We start from the raw sequence: 24,910 nt of genomic DNA, 5'->3' as shown, positions 1-24,910 counted from the left end.
TTAGCTGAAGACCAGTACAAAGTATTATTCTTAGAGAGGAAAAAGCAAATGCACAGTAAAGCAACTCTGTTGCAACATATGGTTTATAGGCTACAGATTCTACCCATAATACTTTATTGACGAGGGGGCAGCATCATTCCAGGAGGTATTACATAGGGTATCATATACATGGCACGTGACATAACTGTTCCACTTCTATACAACTAATAGTTCCCCTGGTTATGCTAATAAAATCTCAGCTGGAGCACTCTGTTTAACACGAGGAACTAGACATCAGTAAAGATGTCCATGAACTGTATATGAACTGGCACAACTCCAAAGGAGAGCAACTGCAGTAACTCCAGGACTTAGAAAAAAAGACTTAGGAGGACAGACTAGGTTAAATCCTTTATTCTAGAAAAGACAAAAAAGGTAAAAGTAGGAAGATGCATGATAGTAGTCTCTAAATTGATTACTTCTCATACATGGAGAAAAACAAATACATTTTAAGCATTTAGTTTGCAGGAATAAAGATTTAAGTAGGTCTTGGGGGAAGTAGGAAGTAGTCCAGTGAGGAGAACAGTAAAAACTGCAACTGGTTCCATAAGGACACTGCAGAAATCACTATTAGTAAGCATTTTAAAAACAAATAAGTCAAACATCTTCCACATAACTCATGTATATTTGATCCTAGAGCATCCAATTTACCTCTAAAGGTACCTTTCAGCTGTACACGAGAAAAATTTTACTCAGACATCATTTCCATAAACAAATTAATGTTACTTACAATTAGTAGAGCTTTTATATGCACTTTTTGGCCTTAGCTGATACTGAACACTGATCTAGCATCCTATATTTCAATGCCCCATAAACAATATAATAACTTTTAATTAACTAATATGGCACTAACCAGTTGTTCACATACACGTGAGATCCAAAGAATAGATTCAATTAGAATAGTTTGTTGACTATCAAAACTAGACAGAAAATATTCCTGAAACATTAAAGACCAAAGTATGACCTGTTTCACTACTAATATGTAGCAACAAGACCACAGTAGGCAGATGACACACATAAAGCTGCCTCCTTGTATTTAATAAAGAACAAGCCACAAAACAAATCAGGCAGGAAATGTGTGATCTCTGGGCCTCAAAACCTGAAACAATCCATATACCATCAGTTTGGTGAAAGGAGTTCCACCAAAACCTACTGCTCAGTAGCTAAAACGCCCTCATAATACAGGCTTCATAAAAGAAAGGTTTATTTTAACTTAAGAGCTCGATCTAGCAAGTATGAAATAACACCTGTGCCTAGTAATATATTATTTCCAGAGGCTCTTTTTGTTTTTAAAATTATAGACCCTGTCCTAGACAAGCATTATAGTAGCAAAAAGTAATTTTTTACTATTACAGGCAAACTGAAAATACCAGCACTAACAGAATTTTGAGAGTATATAATCAGGTTATAAATAGAAAATGAAAAGTAACATTTCCTCTAATTTGAGTTACTTATTGAAACACTATAAACTTCAATTAGCTAATGATAGATTATGGGCTAATTTTCTATTTTGGTGGGATTTGGGTTTTTTTTTCTGCCAAGGCTTCTCTGCTGCTTAAGAAAAAACACAAAATGGGGTCACTAATTAGAAGGATATTCAGTATTTAATTTTATCATGCAATATTTCAAGCTGTATCTTAACATTACTTACTGTACATCCTTCAGATATTACTTTTAACAGGATATTTTTTACATGGTATTGTATAAACTCTACTGAGGTATCTCTGTATTTCACAAACACCAACAAACCAAATCCCACAACAAGGTGTGAGTTGAGACAATAGCATAGAACAAAAGTATAGAAAAGACAAGATATAACAGTAATTTGAGGAGACTTATTTGCATCCCAAAGAGCAAGGACTGGCCCTGCTAATGACAACAAATGGATGAACAGCAGACTATGTAACATTAGCTGAACATGTGCTTCAAACTGTGACAAATCCAGAATCAAATACTGCAAGCTGGGCAGTGAAAAATGAAGACACATAGGTGCCAAACTTTAAAAAGTAGAGTTTAAGCACAAAATAGTTGCATTAATTATTTTCTTTTAATGAACCAAACAGAAAACCAGAAACTCTGGGATTTTTGAGCCTTTAAATGAATATAAACCTCTGCTACCTAACCAAAACAGTAACCTGAGTGATAGATTTTCATCTTTTGCATGAACCAGCTACTATAATGCTTATTAATACATTTATTTAGGGATAATAGATTGGACATTTGACAAACAAATTACAGACTCCTGGGTTCAGCAACAGGTAACATTGTAGAGACCATTTTACTCTCCAATCTGATGCATGTTATTCTTTTCCCTCTAGTTTTTCCCAAGTCTTTTTCCTTCCTTACCCAGCTTCTGTGTCAGTCTTCCCATAATGAGCTGCCTTAGAGCTACCCAGCAGTTTCTGGCAAAAAATCTTGATTTCAAGTGAGGCCATCCTCTGCAAGTATTTCTGCCTGGGTTCTTCCCATCTTACTGTAGTGAATTTATACATATACACACACCCCCTCCCACACACATATATCTGCACATATACACACACAAATACACGTGCATAATAGTTCAACTGGTGTTTTTAACATACTCAGATATAAAACCCCTGGGTTTCAGAGCTTGTGCAGAAACATGATATAAATCCCTATTGAGTAAATCTTCTGCAAAGTAAGCTAATTCCTGCTTAAGGATTTAAGCCTCTCTGTCTGGTTTGCAAATCTTAACACACCCACAAAATGCCTAGCTTTAGTCCCAACATCAAAGACTGAAAACACCAGGTTTGAAACTGTTTCTGGCTCATTTCTATAGCTTCTCTTTTACATTTAACTCGGGCTGTTTCTTCATGTTCATGATACCTAGAGATGAGTGGTAAAGGTGGTTAAGAGGCAAGACAAGTCTTCCTGTTCCATTGCCTAACTCAAACTCGATGTCATCCCAGAATACAAGGAACAGCAATAAAAATGAGCAAGGTAGCAGGGATCCCAAGCTGAGCAAAACCAGTGCTCAGTCATGCACCAGGATTCCACAATTCAGAAGAGAGAGTGTTCTGTGACCCACTAAAAGAACTGAATGAAAATGGCTCATTACAGATGAGCTTGGGGCAACAGTAGTGCCCAGCACTGCTAAAGTTCTGCTTGAGCAAACAGAAGAAGGAATTTTCACAAGAGCTTTCAACCCAGAAAAATTTGAAGGGTTCCCATACAGATGCCCAAAACCTGACCCTACTGAAGAGTTACTAGGCTTCCTGATATGTGCCAAGACACTAACTTAGTCAAAGTATAGAAGGACCATATTTTCTCAAATAAATTACTGTAAGAAAATTTTATCTTAATCAAGAAATAATTCTCAGAAATATTTGGACTAGTTTCACTAAAGGGGTGCAAAATAATCATATGCTAATCATGGAAAATTTCAACCACGCATGGTAAGCTGGGGAACCTGAGGAGCAATTGGGAAAATAGTCTTAGATTGGGAAGTATTTGGCAATCTTATTTATATACAGCCATCTTAAGTATAGGCCTCTCTCCTAACAGGACATTGGCTGTGATACTTCAGTTTTGCTCTGAACTTAATATTACTCTAAAAATATATATATAAAAAAAAGCTTAAATAATCTAACAATATAATTTTTGTTCTACAAAACATAGCAAGAACTACAGAAAAAACCCCACTCATACATATATATGACAAACTGAATATAAAATGAGGCTAGCAGATAAGTAATTACCTGAAAAAAAACCCCTAAGTAACAACAGAATTCCCAAACAGTAGTGATAAGATAGTAAGTACAAATATACCTTGTCCTTGAGGAACTCCATAAAATTCAGCAGCTATCCTTGCTGCTTCCTTACGGTTTCCTTTCACAATGTAGAAATGGCTAAGTATAGCAAGGCTGATCTTCACAAAAAGTTTAAAACAAAAAAGTGAAAGTATAGTAAAGTAGACATTGGATAACTGCTGTGCAAAAGGGCGACTTTCTTCTATGACAGTCATTGCTGCAGCAAAATCTCTCTCAGTGTTTGGGTCAGGCTCTCAAATGTGTTGATAAGATCATATGGCTCCAGCCATGCACTCCTGGGAACAACTGGTCCCGAGGAAAGAAAATATCAGCTGGTCATGATGCCTGCTGCTCAAAATATGACGATTATTTATACTGTACATAGTATTGAGTTCACTACCGCTACTGCTAGCCTGGTGATATTCAAGCGGGATAGCAGGTACCAAGATCCTGGATGTACTTATTCCACTTAAAAGGTCTATTGCATTCCAAATTCTGCATTTCTTATTCATTTATTTACCCTATTAATACATTTCAAAATACATCTTCAAAAGTATTATTTTTAAAACCTGCGACTTCAGGTACTAAACCAGGTAATCAGTTTTTTGCTAAAATATGTTCTCCTGCTGCTTAAGTACAATTGCTTTTTTGTGATACTTCCATTTTATGTTACACTAACATTTTTTTCTTATAAAACTAGAACCACATCAGTAAATACTTGAAATACACATTAATATCTTCTGGCTTTGACAGTTTCTTACTATTTTGCTCAGGCTGAATGAAAGCATCCAGTACACATAGATTTTAGTTTATACAAAAAACAGTATTCAGAGCAGATGATATGAATCAAACATCTAGATATTTTTATGTATAACACCTTGGAGCATCTAAAATTAAATTAATTAAAATGCAGTGGTAAATACACAACATGGAAAATGTCTAATATTTATGATACACATTTCATTGTGCTGCATCATATTATTTTAAACCTATGACATGACAGATTTTATTTCTTGGCCAGTTTTAGAGAGGGGAATCTAGATTCCTCAGATTTTTTAAGAATTCATTTGCTTATATACTATAAAGTTATTATTCACAGTCATCAGCACTCATGCACAAGTTGTTCCATTAGTGTGAGTAGTTGCTGAGTTAATTGCTGAGCTGCAACATGATACAAACCGAGGAGCTGAATATCAGAACTAGATGCCTAAGTGAACTATAATCCTAAAGTAAAGAATCCTGGCAGCACAAGAAAGGGTCCTGTTCTAAATTTTTATATTTTCTTTTAAATAAAAGAAACAGCGTCTTGAATTATAGCTTAAAATACTCTACCCATAGTAATCCTAAATCTTTCTATTCTATCCGGGATTCTCTTGTTTGGTGGTCAGAAAAAAATATTTTAGAATGTTGGCAACTGTCCATCAGGAACAAAGAATATGATCCAAATGTCACTGCATCCACAGATCCCCCTGACTTCAACGAACAGCATAGCAGATATTAAGGATATAATACAAATTCGTATTCTTGAAAGAAAAGTGGAAAAAATGAGACACTACATCATATAACTCTAGGAGTAATTTATTAGAGTAAGAAACTATAATGTTTTCTGGCAAATACATTAAAAAAACCCTATATGAATAAAGAAAAGACAATGATAAAAGGAAATGTGCTCAGAAATAAATATCAAGATTTATAACAGACAGGAACTGAATTGTGGTTACTTTGAGAGAAATACGCATTCAATATTTTTCTTTGAAAAAAAATTAATCTACTTAAAAGTCAATCATAACTAGAAAAGGCAATTAAAAAGCAGTTTATATATGCAATTTTTTACTAAATTTCATTTATAGGCATTTTCTCATCCAGCCAGAAAAGAAACTGTTTTTCTCATACCATTATTAGAAGCGGGAATGAGTACTTAAAATGCCAAATGAAAATCCTTGTTTATATTTGGCACGTTGTTATCTGACACTGAATTGAGGTGTCATGTTTTCCACAAGGATAAAAGGCATTATGTTCTGAGCTACCACTGCCAATTTCCGTTTCAATCATTAATAGAAATGGTATTTTCCCTAGTAACACACGCAGTATTGGAATTTCTTACTTCTTCCATATTTTTACTGGTATTATTATGCTTAACTTGATCAGTCCACAGAATTCACCAGCCATTTTAAGTACCTGTTTTAAAAATTTACCATGCAGAATAAGAAAAAAACATAAACCCCATTATGTTATAGTAAGCCTTTTTCTTCCTTACGGTGTTTTACGTGACTTTTTTCTTGACTTCATATTGTGCCATCTAGTACCTGTGCTTTCCCATCTGGAATTCTCCCATGTTTTGTTAACTAACAAAATAGTCTTTCTTTGTAGGGGCAAAAATCCAAATAATAATTACTATAAATAATAGTTGGAGTTAACAGGAGTGTTCAGAGTTCATCTTCCCCCTATAATACTGTTTCCTGCTTCTTATAACAACAGCAGATAAATCACTGAAAATAAACTTCTCAGGTTTTAGGAAGTTTCCTTCAGGTTGAATTTTTCTGTAAAGGTTCAACAAAAATAAGTTTTAAAAAATCTTCAAAAATAAGGCTGTGTATGCATTTAATATTTCATAAGTGATGCTTCAAATAATCTCACAGATCTGTAAAACTGCTTTTAGGAACAACATGAAAATTGACCAGGAGGATTATTCTGTATCAAGGCTCGTCTTCTGTCCTTTCAAAAATTCCCTTCCTCAGTGATAAACTACATGAAGATGAAAGAAGTCCTGAGTTTTGAGAATTTCAGTTCACGCATAGTTATGAGAACCTGGCAAAATTACTCTCATAATATTTCCTTTTTTTTTAGAGCTCTATAACTCTTATGTGCCAGCTTAACTGGAAACTCTCTCAACTGCACAGGAGAACCAAGTCTATTTGAATTTCAGGCTACTAAAGTGCTACAGAAATTACCATTACAGCTTGCTGGCAAACTGTGCTGTGAGGCACCCAGTCATGAAAACTGAGCAACTGTTCAGATGTTAACGCCCACACGGCATTTTGGAAGAACCAGCAATGTGAATACTGAGACCTGAATACAAAATAGCTGAGAGCAAGCCCATGCAGACTGGGAAAGCCAGGAACAGAAAGCTACAGCTGCTGCAATAGAAATCATAAAGTAGAAGCATAGGTAAATAAATAAAGGATCTGACAGGCAGTGTGATGCCATGAAGAATTTTCTATTGCACAGCAACATGAAGTGACTGGAGTTGGGTCTTGAAGCACTGTAGAACAATAAAAACTTCCAAATGGAAACGCACCACCAATATGTAACAAATATACAACATTATAAAAATATCAAAGAGTTTGAAAAGAGCAATGGCTTAATCTGGATGTTGAAATTTCCCATATAGTTTTGACTTTTGGGAATGAAATTTCTCTGTCTCAGTTTTTCACTTATAAAATGGGTAGTATTCTGAAGATGACTTCATTGCTGTCAACAAAACACTCAGATATCCTGATGAAAAGAATACTTAAACTAACTAGGTATCTAATAATTTTTATTTTAATACAAAAATCAGATAAAAAATCTAAATAAAATGAAATATTGAATGTTCATTCACTTAAGGTCTACAAAAGGGATAGCAGGTAAAATATTTTAGCATTTAGTGTTTTATCATAGCAACAACCTGTAATGGTCTAATAAAGCTATCACAATCTCAGATATAGAGGCAAAAACTGGAATCATTTATTGAACACACGAGTGCTATTTAAGGGTCTTGGGGGCTTACATGCTAATGAGGAGGCAGGGTTATTCCAAACAGGGGATTCCACAATCTATTAGCATTTCCAGTAACAGGGGTGACATAAGGGGAAAAATGGATTTACATTTCTTGGATACAGTATTTACATTTTGAGGGATAAGGTTTGATATTTCCAGTAAGCAGGGTTACATTGGGGAAGGGGGATCAGCTTTACCCAAAAGAAGGATTTACACAGGGAGGGAGAAAACAATGGAATAACTGATAGCATCATGCAAAGTCTCTCTACATCCTGCTGCGGGAGATCAGGACAATGGATCTTGTCTGGTCTTTTAGATGGTGGTTTTTTCCCCAGTCTCTGTGGCCCAAGGTTTCCTGTTTAATCCTAGCAGTGCCTTTTCTGTTGGGATCGGAATTTCAGACTGCAACAACAACCTACACTACAGATAAACAATATTTGGATTATTTTTTTTGTTTAAGAACATAGTAATACTGTGATAGAAAGGATAACATAGTAATACTGTGATAGAAAGGATACCCCTAACCTGACAGACTAGCACATTCCCAGCAAATAAAACAAGAACAACGTAGTAATTTCTCTGCTATGCTTCTCCATTTCTGGCAATTAAATATTTAAATTTTAAAACCACTTAATAAACTTCAAATGCTGGAATTTGTGGTCTTAAAATTCCTTTTTAATGCAGCTTGGTCAGTTATCATTTCTAAAGAACATAATGAATATAATCAAGGTAGCAATACTGCCATTTATAATGACTTTAAAAGCGGTTCATTTCAAACTCCAGAGCTCAGACCAAGTAGCCTGCCCTTTAACGCCTTGGTGTGTAGTGGCCAAGTGCAGAAAGAAAGTATTCAGCAGTGGTACCTGTTTATGCTAATTCAAACTGTACAAAATCTAGCACACCATTTATCCTCAACCAATAATTTTTAGAAAAAAAGGATGCACTACCTTCTATGATTAATTACATAACCACATTCATAAACTCTCTATTTTAGTCTGGCAATTTTTTCTCTATGCTTTAGCAGACCAGTGTGCTTAATTTTCAGTAAGGCAAGATACACAAGAAAAATAACACAACTGATAGACTATCTATTCTTTGAAGGCATTTTTTTAATACTAAAGACTGTAAAACCCTTAGAAATATTATTTCCTTACAGTATATGCTGTGTCTTTAATTTTGGAAAACATATTTACTTTTAGATGAAGGACTAAAAAATGCTGAGAAGCATGAGTTACTGAAAAGGAAATGCCTATTTCAGAATGAAAAATTACCTGCTTAGTGGCCCACTGATTTGTATTATAATAGGTGTATGGGATGCTAATCCTAAAAATTTTTCTTGACTCCTCTGAAGTTACTGAATGTTGTTCATGTCAATTCTGTCTTCATCTATGTTAAGTAATTTTTTCCACTATTTTCTATTGAAAGCATTTGAACTGACTAAATCTAGGCTCAGAGGAAGTATTCTAAAATGTATTTCCTCTTTATCCAAAATGTTACCTTAACATTGAAGCTAAGACAACAGGCAGACATACCATCAAACAATAATAAAAAATATTTAACATTCATTTCAATAATTCACTGAAAAGAATTATGTGCTCATTCATAAATTAAGTATATTATGCATTTATGCTTAGGCACAGGAAAAAACCCCAACAAATCATATTTACCTGATAGCTACAAGAAATTCAGAAGCTGGAGTGATAGGAAGACATCAAACAGCTGATGAGTCCTTTTCCAAACAGGAACTCAAACCCATTAGCACAACCCAAACACTACTCTTCATAAAATATGAAGAGAAGAGGTGACCAAAGTACAGACTTCGTGCTACTGTTTTGGAGGAATGAAAAGATGAAAAGGTAGAGAACACAAACTTTGGTCCAGAAAAGACCAAACTTGGCTCACATAAGAACTGCTTTTTTACTACATCCCACTGTTATCCTTAGTAATTCTACAGACACTTTGCTTGAGCACCATGACAAACAGCACAAAAACCTGAGAGTTGTGTTGTCAATTGAAGCAAACATAACGCTGTAACCAAACAAATGAAAGGCCTACATCTCCTTTTTACATCTTTTCTTCCCGAATGCCATGTCTATCCAGGATCTACACAAACCATGCAGCGTGAAGTTATAACTGATATCCAAAGTTATTTTTCATTCGGATTTCTGCAGTTCTCATAATTCACGTTAGTCTCCTGATCACCCAACCAAAGACTTTAACCGAAGGTCTGTTTCAAAATGCAATGACATCTTTAGTGGTATAACAGAAAAAAAGAAGAGTATCTTAAAACATGTCAGCCTTCTCTTCTTAGTAGTCACACTCTGACTTTTGACACCCATTCTACTAAACAGCTATGTATTTAGACACCATTTGTCTTCTCTCATAAGACTATAAAACATATAGTTCCTTTAAAAAGCTTTAATGCACAAAAATCTACCTTATAAAAGTTTAGTTACATATAGTTTCTCTCTGTATTTTGGTGTAGCATATTATTTCCATCAGTTGTCAAACTGCTCTAGAAAGTTCAAATTTATATCTTTGGATGGTTACGGTTGTACTTTTTTCCTCCAGTGTATGTATTAAAATCAGTGCTCTGATACAGTTTAGGTTCTATACAAATCAAGTTATTCTGGTGATGAATGATGAAACCTTTCATTTCTAACATAATGAAAAGATTGCTTATTCTACTGCTAACTCTTAATGAATTTAAACTGAGGTTTTTTGCATTTTTGAGGTGTTTTGTATTTTTGTTGAAAATAGTACTCCTGTCTTAGAAAGTAGTTCTACTATACAGACTTGCATATCTGTATGTCCAGAGAATGGAATTACTGGCCAAGGATTAAAAATCAATCAGTATCTCTACACATTCTCTATATGACATGGATTTAAAAGTATGAGAAGTAACTCAGATATTTAAGCAATTATGAAAATCCAGTTTTCTACCTTCCTCAGTTCTTGGTAAAAATATATAAGGATTTAAATCTGTATCACTTTGTTATACACCCACTGGATAGTTGCTTCTTGTAATGGTGATAGATGCCCCTTCAACAACTCCAGTATCAAACAGTCCCTGCTATCAGACACTATCATATAAGCAGTCTTGATCTGCTTCACCAGTCCATCTAATCACTGACAGTAAAGTTCTACACAGAAGAGAAGCAGGTATAACCAATCTGCTTACAAGTAAATTCAATCCAAGTTCTGCTAGAAACATAGTAAGTTTGTCCTACAGTATTTGTTGCAGTCCTCTTTGGATACCTAACATAACTCAACTATTAAGGGTATTACAGATGATTCCAAAATAAGTCATGTGTGCACTTAGAGACATTACTAACCCCAGAAACGTGTCAGACAGCAGGCACACAGCCTGCTGACAGACAAACTCTAGCAAAACTTGCCCCCCAGGAGTTAAAAAAGTTACCACCTCCAGCTGCCCATTCCATTCCTCAGCTAGAGGTTCCTGCCCCTCACTCTTCTTCCTGGAAATCAACAGAAAGGAATGTCTATTGGTACACTCTTCAGTTCAAAACCTGGCAATTTAAACTGTTGATGAGTTTAAACTAACCTGATGGACTTTACACTGAAAAAAACCTTCACACCCCCTACAAATCATTCTGGTACAGAGAAAATAATCCCGTGGAAAAAGTTGTAGCAAACTGTGAGGGGAGAGTAATGTCAAAATGCACATAGATGCTGCCTCTTCCTAAGGATACTTAGGAGTAACTTTTGATGACCTTATGTACTGATACAGCTGTATCAGTGAAACTTGCAAGAGTCTTCTCATTTTACTTCTCTTTCCCTTTATATAGTTCCTTTCTTGGCTCTAAACAATTTCTTTCATTGCCAACCACATGTCTATAGAACACAGATTCCCTCTTCAGAAATTAACTCGACCTCTTCCTTAGGATTGTGGTACCACAGAGGCTGTGCTTTTGGTATTTCAACTAGCTTGACAGAACTAACTTTATTATTCTCTAGTAAGCAGTGCAACCACCTTGTAATCTGGATTCATGTGACTGAACCTGGTATTTTTGCAGTTTTTACAGGTACTTTTTCTTTAATGAACTGCAAAAATGTCACAGGTTCTTATTAAATAGCTGTTTCTAAACAAATAAGTATATAAATAAATGTGCTTTCAAATCCCAGAAGAGCCATGATGTCCAAATTTGGGTTTCATCACATAGACAGTTTGTACATGAGAAATGAACATGACAGAAATTTTCTGTTTTAACTGACAGTTTTCAAAACACCAGATTTGCACCTGTAACTAATACCTCTCTGTCACTTTGAAACTTAGACCTCTTCAGCTGTTTGAATTGATACTACCTGGTCTTATGAAACTATTTTGGATCCATAGTAATGTTTTATTTATTTATGTGTAAGACCCGTAAATTATATCATCAAGTTCAAACAATTGTCAATTATTCTAAACTGAAAAGTTTGCTCAAAAAAAAAATCTGAGTTGTGAACATTTTGTCATCAATTTGAATTCCTTTCAAAATTGTTAATTTTATTCCAGATTATAGGCTGTCTTTAAACTTTTCTTTAATTAATTTTTTTCTTAAAAAAATTATTTTTATTTTTAAAAAGATTGAAATAATCTGTTTAACTTTATACTGCCTTTTTCAAACTTTCTAGGTTTTCATCTAGACTAAGAGTTGTTTAATTTGTCTCCTTTCTATGTTAAGTATATTTTTGTGCCTAAGAACATTCTTAATAAAAGGAAATTACACAGTCAATATCATGACTTGGTAGGGATGGAGTTAAGAGTATATTCTGCAAGCATATGTCACTATACACTGACTCCCATGACTAGTGTTCATAACAAAGGTTTTTTCTATCCACTAAAACTGGTATCAGCTAAATGACATCATTGTGACAGAGCCCATAAAGCACCCTTTTCCTCAAGCTGAGGCATGACAGTCTCTGCTTGGTGCTTTTACAAGAGACATAAAAATACTTCGTGATGAAGAACTCGTAACTGGCTGAGTGAATGAGGTAAAGCCAGGGTGAGGTGGATCAGTAGCACCCAGTTTCTTGCCACAGAATACAAAGGACAATGAAATGTGAAAGGTTAGGCTGAATCAGTAATGTATTTACCTAACATGGCTTCATATGCCATAGAATGGGCAAACCTCCCAGGAGCCAAAAATTAACTGTCAGGCTCCAAAACATATTGATTTTGAAGTCAAGAGTGTTCTAAAGTATAAAGTTCATTCTGAAATCAGAAATTTACCCTGAGATTTTCTTGCTGAAGGACTCACAATAATACTATGAAGGCAAGTGAAAATTTCTTCTTGCTTATCTTTTTATTCTCCATACTCTGTAGATCCAAAGCAAAAAAATGGAGATGAGAAGAAGGTTAGAAACAAAAACCCTTCAACGCGGTTTAAAAAGCCTACTTCTCTTAGCCACAGCCTTCTCACACCAGCTGTAAAAATGCCCCACCCAGAAGAGGTGCCAACTGAAAGGAGCCTGTTGCAAGAGACAAAAGTTCCCCAAGCTCCTTGTGGTCATGTTTATTTTAATCTTTATCGTCCTACCCAGAGTTGCCTAAGAGGCTGTGTGTAGCTATTGTCTCTTAAAGAATTAATATTTCAATAATTAATAGAAGACAAATTCAAGAAAGTATTTAGACATTTTTGGTAAAAAATCAGATACACATCTCTAGATCAGAAAAGTTATCTATACAGTCTTCATCTAACTATCTAGGTGCCAAAGATGCTACAGGCACCTAAACTTTGACCTGCAAAATTAGTCAGAGACTTAAGTCCCAAGAAGACTAAAGGCGCTGCCACCTGGGCTGAAGTTAATATCTCCCCTTCACTTGAAATTCACAAACCAGACACCCTAAACTGTCAGCCACCCCCACACTCCCATCTGTGTGTACCATATTAGAACCAATATGACTTCAGTGGGAAAACAAAGGACTCATAGTAATCTCTGTTGATGGTCAGTGTCAACACTTGACATTTTGTTTATAGATGATTAAAGGAATCACACTGTAACTTGAACATCTGAGTAGAAATGTATCAACCAAAGAGTGCAAGCTACTCTCCCTCAGAAGACTACTAATCATCAGCTGCTGACAGGGATCAATCCTGTTGAAATGCCAACATTATAAAAAAAGAACATGTTTAACAGATCAAACAGTGCATAAAAACACAATTCCAAAGTAGGATAATTCTGGGGAAGGATAGAAGAAGGAAGAATTCTGCATTTCAGACCTGCTCCCAATCCTATCTCTGGATTTTGTTCAATGAGTTTGTAATGAAAAATATGAAATTTCTTGAAATAAGAACCAGCCTGAGCACTGCCATGCCTGAGGTTCACTGCTGGTCTGGCATGAGTACACTGCTAGGGTGTAATGTATACCACTGCATCTTGGAAATGGTCTCCCAAACCCTTCTGCCTCCCCAAGATTCTATAAATTTGTTTTCATAATTATAGTATTTGATCCATTCAGAGTAGCATAACTTATTTAGCTGACAGTGACTTTCAACATTAATATTATGTCACTATTCTTTACAAAATACCAGTTTTATATTTTTTCACAGAACAGTTGGGAATGTACAAGCAAACAGCTATTGCGAATAATTATCTTCTCTTCTTCCTTCACAACTGCCTTCTCTGTTTCAAAATTTTTCTCCTATTTTGATTTTTCAAAATTTCAGTCATTAAAAAGCTATAGAAGGTTTCTTTATTCTGAAACAGTAACAGATCAATCCTTGAATAAACTACACCATCTGTCTTCCCCTGCATAATGTGCTTTTAAGTGACATTTATTGAAAGGTTCTACTAAAATAAATCCAAACCTACACAAGCAACAGCCATATTCATTGCCTTAAGAACACATGACTTCGGATAAACCTTTTGATTTTGGTACTTGACTACTGCTTTGGAAATTTCAAAAATTAACTCCTCTAAGTTCTACCTTAGTTACTTAAGTTCTCCCCAACAGCTACTTCTTTTATTAAACAAACAGTTGCTTAATATGAAAAACTCTAAACAGCAACTATAAGAACTAAAAGCAAGAACAAAGGCAATTAAGCCTTTTGTTTGTAGAGACAAGAAAAAAAATAATGTTCACAGTTGAATTATCTTTTTGATTGCAGCAGACATTTTACAACTTCTGAAACTTTAGGTTCCCCTGTTAGCGGTAAAAGCTTCCTTGACGCTTCTAAATCTTCATATATTTTGGGGAAAAGCACCCACTTTTCAGAAAGAGTTACCTAAGGTTTCAATAACAATATGTTCTAGTACATAAATCATCACGATTATTAATGTTTGGAAGAGCATAAAATAATAAGCCAACAAAAAACTTTAAACAAGAAGCTCTCTGTGCTGCTGGAATTTTTATGGAACACTGAGGAGGCTGAGAATTACCAAATGCAAACTGGTAAGGAGTTTACCAGCAGGACACTCCTAAAGAGCCTCCCCTCTTCGGGCCTGAAACTGATTTCAGTGGGGCAAATGCAGGGACACACAGAAACCAACTGCATAGTGGAACACGTGGTCCCAAAAGCAAGGAATGTCCCCACAAGTACTTTAACATCCTACACTTAATAATAATGCTAAACAGACATGTTACAGGTACTTGGTCTGGGTGGAAACTAAAAGCATGAGTATGATCTTTTTCCTTTTCTATTCCCTGACTTTTCTTCCCTGAATCCCAAACCTGACTCTTGGCTACTGGGAGGAAAAGAAATAGCAGCATCATGACAGAACATAGGTATTTCAGAATGGCCTGACAGTCGCCACCTTCTTCCTATCCCTTCAGTCACCATGAGGCCTTCCACCCTTTCAGACCCCTGCGTCTGAACTCCTGTTCCTCCTCCCGCATTTGCAACTCTGAAACCTTAGGACTGGGAAGAGGAAGTTAAATATAACTAAACCACTGCTGACACCTGTTGTCAGCCCTGAGAAATCTGCTTTAATCGGGCCTGGTTACTTAATACAGTAAAGTATGGGGTGGGAACACCAAAAAACCCTCAACTCAAACCATTGTAGAAGCTCTCACTCCCCTTGGTTCTCACATTCATAATGTTGCAGGCCCAGGAAGCAGGAACGGGCACCAAGTAGGGGCCTTGGAGAGGAGTTAGAAATCACCTCACTACATAAATTAAGCTTTGATAGCACCAATTTGAAGTGGAATTTCAACCAAATCAGCGGAGTAAGGTAAAAGACTGCCTCACCCTGAAAATGATCTGGGATCATCGAGCCATCTGGTAAAGAAAAATATTCCAGTAACCTGCGCAGCTACTAAATTAGGTTTCTAGGCAATACTGAGAATGTGTGTAACAATGTGGAAATGAATAGGAACATCCTACAAGAAACAAGGTAGGGACTGGCAAATCACAGTACCAGTGAAAGTAAGATATAGACTTCAAGTGAAAACACAAGCCTTCACCTCTAATGTTATTTACATTTTATTACACAAACGAAAAAATCCACCAGAGGAACAAATACCAACCTGACTCTAAAAACCAATGCCTTGGAAACACAACAGGTGACTAACAGTTCAGAAAAGAAAATGCTCCAGTACGCAACAACCCTTCATTTCCTCAAAGTTACCAAGAAACTAGGACAAGAACGTATATACTGCCGCAGTTAATGGTGAGAGCTGCAGGCAGCTCCCCCAGGGCCGCTCCCAGGGCACACGGCTGTGCCTTCGCCCCGGGCCCGCCACACCGGACACCTCCCACGGCCACGCAGGGCACACAGGGAAAATAAACCACCGACAGCTAAACGGGACGCAACCGAGCGGGCACGTCCAGTCTCCATGTGTTTTTCTCTTCCGTACACCAGACGTAAGCAGAAGTGCCGTACGAGGAGTGCTGTGAAAGTCAGTCAGGTTTGGCACGCCACAGCCAAAGGCCACAGAACCTTTCTCTCTGCGGACTCCCCAGTGCGAGCGGTAGCAGAGAAGGTCCGACCCGGCCCTGAGGCGCGGACACGGAGGCTAGCCCTGAGCCCCCGCACCGCCACCATGTCGGTGCCGGGCCCGACGCCGGGCACCGCCCAACGCCTGGCAGAAGCGGGCGGGGGCTGGCGCATGCGCAGGGGCGGGCACTGGCGGGGGGGGCCCTAGCGTCTCCCGGAGCCCACCCAGCCGGCACGAAGCCACGCCCCCCCGCTGGCGGTCGCGCGCCCGTTCCCTACCGCCGCCGCCGTTTCCTGCCGCGTCCGCGCGCCCGCCCCCCTCGATCCGCGGTCGCAGTCCCGGCCGGGCCGAGCGGGAACATGAACACGGTGCTGTCCCGGGCCAACTCGCTCTTCGCCTTCTCCCTGAGCGTGATGGCGGCGCTCACCTTCGGCTGCTTCATCACCACCGCTTTCAAGGAGCGCAGCGTGCCCGTCAGCATCGCCGTCTCCCGGGTCACGCTGTGAGCGCGGGCGGGAGAGGAGCGGGAGCGGCGGAGGAGGGCGGTGGCGGCGCCTGCTGCCCGCCGGGGAGGGGAGGGATTCGGGGGCCGCCGGGGCACGGCCGGGGCGGGTGAGGGAACCCTGATGCCCGGCGGGGGCAGCTGTCCCTGGCCCCCGGCGCGGCCGCCCCGGGCTCGGCCTCCTGCGCGCTCCCGCCCGGCCAATGGGGGAGCCCCACGACGGCGGGGCCGGGGCGGTTCGCTCCGGGCAGCCCTGAGGGACCGGCGCTCAGGGACCGGCCCCGCGCGGTACCGACCGCTGCCGGGCTCGCGGGCCCGCAACCGGCCCCTGCTCGGAACGGAGCGGCGGCTCACGGCCGAGTCGAGAACTGCTGCCGGCAGCTTTGGGGAGGCAGGGACCCAGATGAGCATACAAATTATCCTGTGGTCATCCGGTAGTAGTGCCTTTTCCTTCTAATCTGTAGTTCCCTCAGATTTCCCTGTTGATAGCCTGTCGTCCTTTCTTGTCTGTGACAAGTAGACTGACTGGGATGGCTTCTCTTCTGCGAGAGGCACCAGATATAGGACACATAATACCACATCAAAAGTGTGTTGCCCACAGACAAAATGTTCTGATGCAAACTTGTGCTGGGGAACCTTTATTTTTCAATTTTGGTGGTTTTTTGTTGTGGTTTTTTTTTTTTCGGAAGGGAAGCTTTGTCCTAGGACACTTCCGCCAAGTTAAGGATGTATGATATGGAAGGCAATGGTTTTCACACGCAGTTGAGCAGCTGCTACTGCCACCAAAGAGTGGAGGTCTTTGGTCCTGCTTCTGGCCACATGGCCCTTTACCAGAGCTCCAGGGGGCAATCAGGCTCGTAGGACACTTCAGTGAGCTGCTTTAACTCAGCTAATATTTTTTTGTTTGATTGGTTTGGGCCCAGATTAGCGAGCTAAAGCAACCCATCCCTGAAAGTGTTTAAGGCCAGGTTGGATGAAGCTCTGGGCAACCTGGTCCAGTGAAAAGTGTTCCTGTCCACGACAGGGAGGTTGGAACTAGGTGATCTTAAAGGTCCCTCCCAACCCAGGCCATTCAATGATTCTGTGATGATTCTGTGGAGCTTTGGAGCCACTCGAAGGTAAGTGGCACCACTGGATGGCTAGCAGCAGGATTTGAGAGGGCAGATGAATGCAGATAGAGTGTGGGGACTGCCATCACCCTTCAGAGTGGTTTACCCCAGGAAAAGAAACTTCATATTTATACTAGACTGAGGATTGCAAACAACATAAAACTGGCATAAAAAGCATATTTTTGAGTTTTATGGTGAGCTCAATGTACATGAGTTAGCATGCTAATGCCTAATTTGGATGAAATTTATATTGCTAGTGCCATCTGTGAGGCACAGATCTGGTATTACTGAGAGATGTTACACCTCAATTGCTTGTCTTGAATTTCTGCATTCTGCAGACCCCAGCCTTAGGGCCTGCTACTGCACAAGATTGGCAGTGCTTAAGAAGTGAAGTCAAGTGCTTGATAAGGTTTACTACTTCAAAAGATACTGCTTTTTGCAAAGGGATGAAAATTCATAGCAAGACTTAAATCAGGAATTTTTGGTGGTGTTTTTCTTAACTAGTGTCCCCAAAAGTATTTTGTCCGCTGGTAAACAGTTTTTTGGTTTTTTTTTTTAAGATTACCAAACTTAGTTTTTTAAGAAAATTATATTTTAATTGACTTAATTTCCAAACTGGAATAAATGTAACTATGAAGTTCATAATTTGTAAAAAATTTGTTACATTAGGAATTAAGATTTGTAGCTGATTGTCAAGCTGATTGCTTATGGTATTCCTCTTTGTAGAGGGTAAGTTGGGTAAATTGATAAGCTTTATGAGGACATATGGAAATATCTGCTGTGTGTCTGTTTCTTTTTTTTTCCAGTTTCTTTGTCTATTGCGGTTTAGTATGGCAATGTCAGATATTGTTCCAAATGTGGCTTTTTAATGAAGCCTTCCAAAATGATACGATTTTCCATAATGTAGAGGAAAATAAGCATTTTTTTATGTTGCTACTTATACTGTACAGGGGTAAATCTCAAAACTTGTATGAACTACCCACCTAAACTCATTTATCGGAATGGTTGGAGTGTCTTGTACAAGACTGAGCACTAGAGGCTTTTTTTTCTTTTGTGGAACGTTGAGAAATAATATTGAAAATGCTTACCAGGAGACAGCTATTCTGACAGTGTTCCAATCAGATTTATATATTTGGGCATGGCTAACACATACTTACTAAAATGAAATGTAGTCCGGTTTAGATACAGAGAGGTACAGATTTTTGTTAAGAGGAAAAGGTCTGTAGGCTACATGTATGTCTTAGACCAGTATGCTGGCAAGGCCTGTCATTCAAAACTGGGACACCTTAATTTCTGGAAGATAGGTGATAGTTTGTTGTGTTGGTTATGTTTTAGCCAAAAGTATTTAAAATAAAATACAGAAAATGGATGAGGGAAATATCTGATAACAGTCATAATTTATGTAATGTGTAAAAGACAAATAATGAGAAAGATTAATCTTGTGTTTTGTTTTGTCTTAGAAAAAATGTAGAAGATTTCACTGGACCTAGAGAAAGAAGTGATCTGGGATTTGTCACATTTGACATTACTGCAGATATCCTTAATGGAAAAAATGTTTTTCCAGCTTTTGAAATAAGAACACTTTGATGTCTGTTTTTGTTACCTTATAGTCTTCAAATGTTCGGGACTTGGGGAAACTAGCAATTTGTCTTAAAATAAAAATTTAAAGCAGGAAAAAGTAGTATTCTGCCTAGCTATGGCAGTGAAATAAAATAGCTGCTTGGTCTCTAGTAGATGACAAGTTGTTTTCTCTTTTTAATGCCTGCTTTTAAAATAGTGAAGTGCACTGTATCTAATAATGGCAAGTGCATTTTAACATCTGGACAGTATTACTGTTGAGTGAACTTTATATTGGTAGTTTGAGGAGTGAATTAATTAATGATAGAGTTTATATAGCATATTATTGTGATTGTCATACCAAATCTAGAAACTGATGCACCTTTCAAACTCATTTTGTCATGAGGCTTTCAAAGTTCTAGCTGCATAGAAGTACCTATCTTCTTCTAAAAATAAACAAAACATTGTAATCCTTTACTTACTTAGGTGTTATATGCTCTAATATTTAGCATTTAATAGTATGAAATTCATTGGGAAGCATATGATGTACTACAAAATTTATCACATTATTTTTTGTCCTCTTTCTCAATTGCTATTACAGTTTTGCAGGGTTTTTTTGTATTTCTTTGCTTCCCTTTTAGCCTGGGTTTTACTGGGGAAGGAGAATTGTGTTGTGGGTATTTCTGTTTTTTTTTCATTTGTGTTGAGTAAGTTTTTAGGACACTAGAAGGGAATTATCCTTAGAATTTAGGCTCTTGAGAAAAATCTGTGTTTTCCTGCAGAAGTCAGTACCAAATATGAGGCAGCATGCTTTACCTCAGGTGATTACACTAAGCCTTGCTTTGCAGCTGGGCTGAGATTGCTCGGATTTTTCCCTGTCTACTGTTTTTTGTCACTGTTAGGCAAGACATTGATTACCTTTGTGTTTCGTTTTCCCTGTTCTGAAGAACGCTATGTTTTGTAAGCAAACCACACAAAATAAAACATTGATAATGAATGCTGGACAGACTAAATCAGATTTTTGCAGGTCTGTCTTGCACAGCAATAAGAGGATTATTTTTCTTTTATCAGATGGAAGCAGGAGAGGTAAGCTCCTGAGTCTGAGTTTTACCTATGAAATGCTTATACATATTAAAATCAGAGTCTGAAATTCTAAAATAGATGCATGGATTTGTGTGCAGTGTACATAGGTGGAAGCAGAGCAAGGCAGGACAGGACCTCTAAAAGAAATATTCTCATACAAGGATTAGTCTGCAATATGTGAGCATAAAGATTGCATGGTTTAATGGTTTCTAATAGTAGCAGTAATTTTATTTTTTTTTTGATAAAGAGTCTGACTTAATCTTTCATGCCTGGCATAAATAAACCTTGCAATGTTTAGAGCTATAAAATGCAACTATCTGGTAGGGTTTTTTTAGTCAAAATTTTTAAAGAAATACAGGTACATGGGCTCTCTAAACTACTGGAAACAAGTTGTTAGTCCTGGGAAAAATTAAATAAAGTGGCAGTTAGAAAAATAAATTAGGCAAAGGAAAGGGAAGGATACAGTTTTCACGAACTCCTTTAAGCTTACTTAAGTTGTTGCTGACTTTTGCAAGTGGTACGAAATCCTACTGTGAAGGAGATCTTCAGAATCTTGTTTGTTATTTTCAGCTAGATGACAAAAAATGTTCAAGTAGAATACCTCTACCTGTTCTTGCAGTGACAGCAGTTAAATAATTGATTCTTTCCTTTCTTGCCTTTTGAATTAGTAGCTTAAAAATGTGATTTAGTCTTGAGATGAATGAGTGGAAGATGATACAACAGATTTTGAGGCTAGTTAGGGAATCTATTCTTGAGAAAATGGCAAATAGAATACTAAAGAGGACTGAGAAAATTTACAGCTAATCTTTATTGAGAGTTAAAAGGATTTTCCTTAGTAGTCACACATGGTGCATTTTATTGTTAAATAAGCAGACAAGTATTTAGAATCCCAGCATTATTATACTGACAGTCTCAAATGGCAGTCATCAGTTCTTTACTGTTGATCAAAAATCTGAGCAGAGTTTTGTTCCAGTCTAATGAGCTTTCTTTGTTGTCAGTAGGTAATAAAGTTTTATAATTTCTTGTGTCCTTTCCAATAGTAAATACTTTCCAGCTTCTAACTTCTCCAGTGTGAGTATTAGAGGCTCTTTGAATACCCTACACTCTGCCAATTTTGTATTGTTTATTATTATATTGTTTAATGTTATTGTATTTTGATCCACAATTGGATACTAGAGTTCTCTGATAGTATAAATAATTGCCTTGAGGATATTTACTGAAGAATTCTGTCGTACCTTTTATGTTTAAGGTTTTATAATTGTCTAGCCGAGGATTCTGGTTACTAACTACAGTGTCAAATATAGAACTCTTAAATCATTGGAGGAAAAATAGTTGTTAGATTTCATAAATAGTAAAAAAAACCAACTAAAAACCTGTCACTTTAATAAAATTAAAATATATGGCAGTGCTCTGATTTATGAATAAGATGAGATATATTGAAAGGTAAGAACTCTCTGTAGTTATCATAGTCTGTTTAGATCTAATAAAAGTAAAACAAGGTTATGTAAGTACAGTATGGTATTTTTCTTAACTTGCATACATCTGCAGAGTATATTTGACTGGAATGTTAAACAATTGTTTCTATATTTGTCTGCAGAATATTCAACGAAAAACAATGTAAGTATCGAAAAGAAGGTTGAGGCAATTACCCATTTTAGTACTATAGCTATTTTTAAACTTTCTGTAGTTCTGCTGGGGAGAATTAAGGCACCAGCATTTCCTACTAGCTTGGGCTGTTTTTACTGGCCTTCGTGACTGTTATTTTCCTGACAGTTTAACTGCAGGGTAGGAGGTTCACCTTCACGAAACCTGACTTGATATGTTACTAGTAGAATGGGAGAAAAGTAGCACATGCTTCGTGTTGCAATACACTTGCAATAGTGTACTGTAAATGAGTTTTTTCACTTATTTTCTCTGTCCATTTTACTTTTTCCTAACACTCTGCAGATGACTTCAGTTAAAAACAAAATATAGTGCCTTTGGTCTGGCCTGGTGTGGTGGGTCTTTTGTTCATAGATCACAGAAGTGTTTGCCAATACCAGTTACTGTAGCCCTGTAATTCATGTCATATCTTGTCATACTCCTTAAAATAATTGGCCTTGCTGCATCCTTTAAGTTGCTACTGATGTTGTTACTTTGGGTAGCTGAAGACGCTCTTCACTGATCTAATAGGAGCTGTATGGAACAGCCTATGGAAAAATTACTTTAATGAAACACCATGGTGCCACTGAATTCGATTTAAAGCTACTGTGGTCATGTTGCAAGGATATAGCGAAAGCTTGAGGGGGTTCTTAGCTTGCTGCACAAAACTATCTCACCACTTTTTTTCCTTTTTTTTTGAGGGGGGGTTATGCTTGCAATTCAAGTTGAGATTTCCTTTAAAGTTGGAAAAATGTCAATACCTAGGCAGTGATGATAGCTCAATTTAAGTCCTTTATTTATAAATATTGCTTTAAAAGTGATTTACCTTTGCAATTCAAAAGGAAAACCCGTCATGCTTTGTAAGTCTTCCAAAGCTTATGACTTTTTAAGATGGCTTTCTTGTGTTTTATTAAGGTGTTCCTTGTTGTTTTCATTTATTCTGTTCCACTCTTCACTGTGTAGCAGTACTAGATTCCCCTTCTGTAAGGCATTATTTTGTTGAATTAGTTATGAATTGCAAGCATGTACTTGAGGGTTTTCAGATAAATAATGCTGTGAAATTCCAGTGTCTGAATGCGATCCTGTAAGGTACCTTACTGACTTAATTATAATTGTATTTTTAGGCTCTAAATCAAGTGGTCCTCTGGGACAAAATCATGTTGAGAGGAGATAACCCAAGGCTGTCCCTAAAAGACATGAAGTCGAAGTACTTTTTCTTTGATGATGGAAATGGTCTCAAGTAAGTAAATCCTTTTTTTTATTGCACTTATTCATGGTATCTTGATTTACTCTCATACCTTGTGTTTTATGTGCATGTTTATTGATGTCATAAGGTACCTATATTCTGTCTGACACTGTCAGCCTGTTGAATCTTCTGGGTTTCTGCTTCCACTATTATTGGAATTGTTTCTGTGATGCAGAACTCCAAAGGAGTTAAGTAAAAAAAAAAAAAAAAAAGTAGGTATTACTTCATGAAGTAACTACATAAAAATAAAAAGCTTACTGTTAGTGGACCAGAAAAACAGTCTGTATCCCAATGTATTTAATATTAGTAACTGTTCATTAAATTGGTTGAGTATTTGTGCTGATAGTCTTTGTTGCTTTTGCAGGGGAAACAGGAACATCACTTTGACTCTTTCCTGGAATGTTGTACCAAATGCTGGCATCCTACCTCTTGTAACAGGATCAGGACATGTGTCTGTACCTTTCCCAGATACCTATGAAACAACAAAAAGTTATTAAATTATAGTACTGAATCATACGCAAGATATTTTTATACTTGTATATTGTGAATACATTTTATTGCGGTTTCTTCTCACATCCCATGCAACTTTTCAGTGAAAGGAACTTAATTTCCTCAGGTCTAACATCATAGAAAAAGGAAATTAAAGTTCAGGTTTCTTTTTTTTTTAAATAAAACATTGAAGCTGAAACTTACGGGAAAGGTAAATTGCAGAGTAATGGTTTTGGGGGGCAGAACTGAGGATTTTTTATTTTTTTTCCTGGCCATCTGGGTATAGAGCTCTTTTTCTTTAAAATAAATATTTTTAAACCAGAAGATAGTCTTCCTGTGTTTGGGCTTTTTTTAAGTACTGTGATAGTTATTTATTATTTGTAGAACTCAAATACACCTTCTGGAGCTAGTTTCTGGGAGTGCCTGAAGGAAACAGCTATCCTGTTTTACAGCATTTTGCTAAATGCATGCTTAGCCTGTTACAGTAGGGTAAGCTTGGTCCTTTCTAGGACTGCCAACAGCTACATGGAAAACTGACAATTCATTATCTGTCAGTCAGCCTGTAGATCTTGTTTTCAGTGTCACCAATGTAGCCCATACAGTTCTGTATTATAGATCATTTTAATAACTGCTTATAATGCAGCAAACTGGAAGAATAAAAAGAAATCTATTCAGCATGAGTCTTAAGACTTTCAGCATAAGACATAAGGATAAGTCAGTAAGAAAAGCTTTAGGTAAAGAAAGGCTGTCTACCAACAAATCTCTTGATTTTTGTTGAGATCTGCTCAGCAGAAAGAATGAACATGCTTGTTTCAGAAGGAGTTGAGACAACTA

General features: G+C 37.4%; 2 protein-coding genes across 6 annotated transcripts in view; one reads left to right on the top strand and one right to left on the bottom strand.

The window, feature by feature from the left end:
- Positions 1-17,107, bottom strand: part of ASB5 (ankyrin repeat and SOCS box containing 5) — a 40,799-nt gene extending 23,692 nt beyond the window's left edge. Inside the window, exons 1-2 of one of the 5 annotated variants that reach the window (XM_032685309.1) lie at positions 16,877-16,956; positions 10,990-11,044 (exon numbers count right to left, since the gene is read on the bottom strand). In XM_032685309.1, the coding sequence (XP_032541200.1) occupies positions 10,990-11,003 (14 nt within the window). In that variant the 5' untranslated portion in view covers positions 11,004-11,044; positions 16,877-16,956. Of the gene's footprint in view, positions 1-3,825; positions 4,081-10,989; positions 11,045-16,451; positions 16,558-16,876 lie in introns of those variants that run through there. The other 4 variants (XM_032685313.1, XM_032685314.1, XM_032685311.1 and 1 more) reach the window with 4 other exon arrangements.
- On the top strand, positions 16,716-24,404 carry SPCS3 (signal peptidase complex subunit 3). Its single transcript, XM_032685315.1, has 5 exons — positions 16,716-16,951; positions 19,521-19,594; positions 22,241-22,317; positions 23,466-23,581; positions 23,952-24,404. Exons 1-5 carry the CDS (start codon positions 16,809-16,811, stop codon positions 24,082-24,084), a joined length of 543 nt encoding a protein of 180 aa, XP_032541206.1. The 5' UTR covers positions 16,716-16,808; the 3' UTR covers positions 24,085-24,404.
- The last annotated feature ends 506 nt before the right edge of the window (positions 24,405-24,910 follow it).

This window comes from Chiroxiphia lanceolata, chromosome 4, assembly GCF_009829145.1.
Source record: "Chiroxiphia lanceolata isolate bChiLan1 chromosome 4, bChiLan1.pri, whole genome shotgun sequence".
Taxonomy (NCBI): Eukaryota; Metazoa; Chordata; class Aves; order Passeriformes; family Pipridae; genus Chiroxiphia; species Chiroxiphia lanceolata.
Note: the sequence above shows the minus strand (reverse complement) of the source record. Positions and strands in the feature narration are given on the sequence as shown.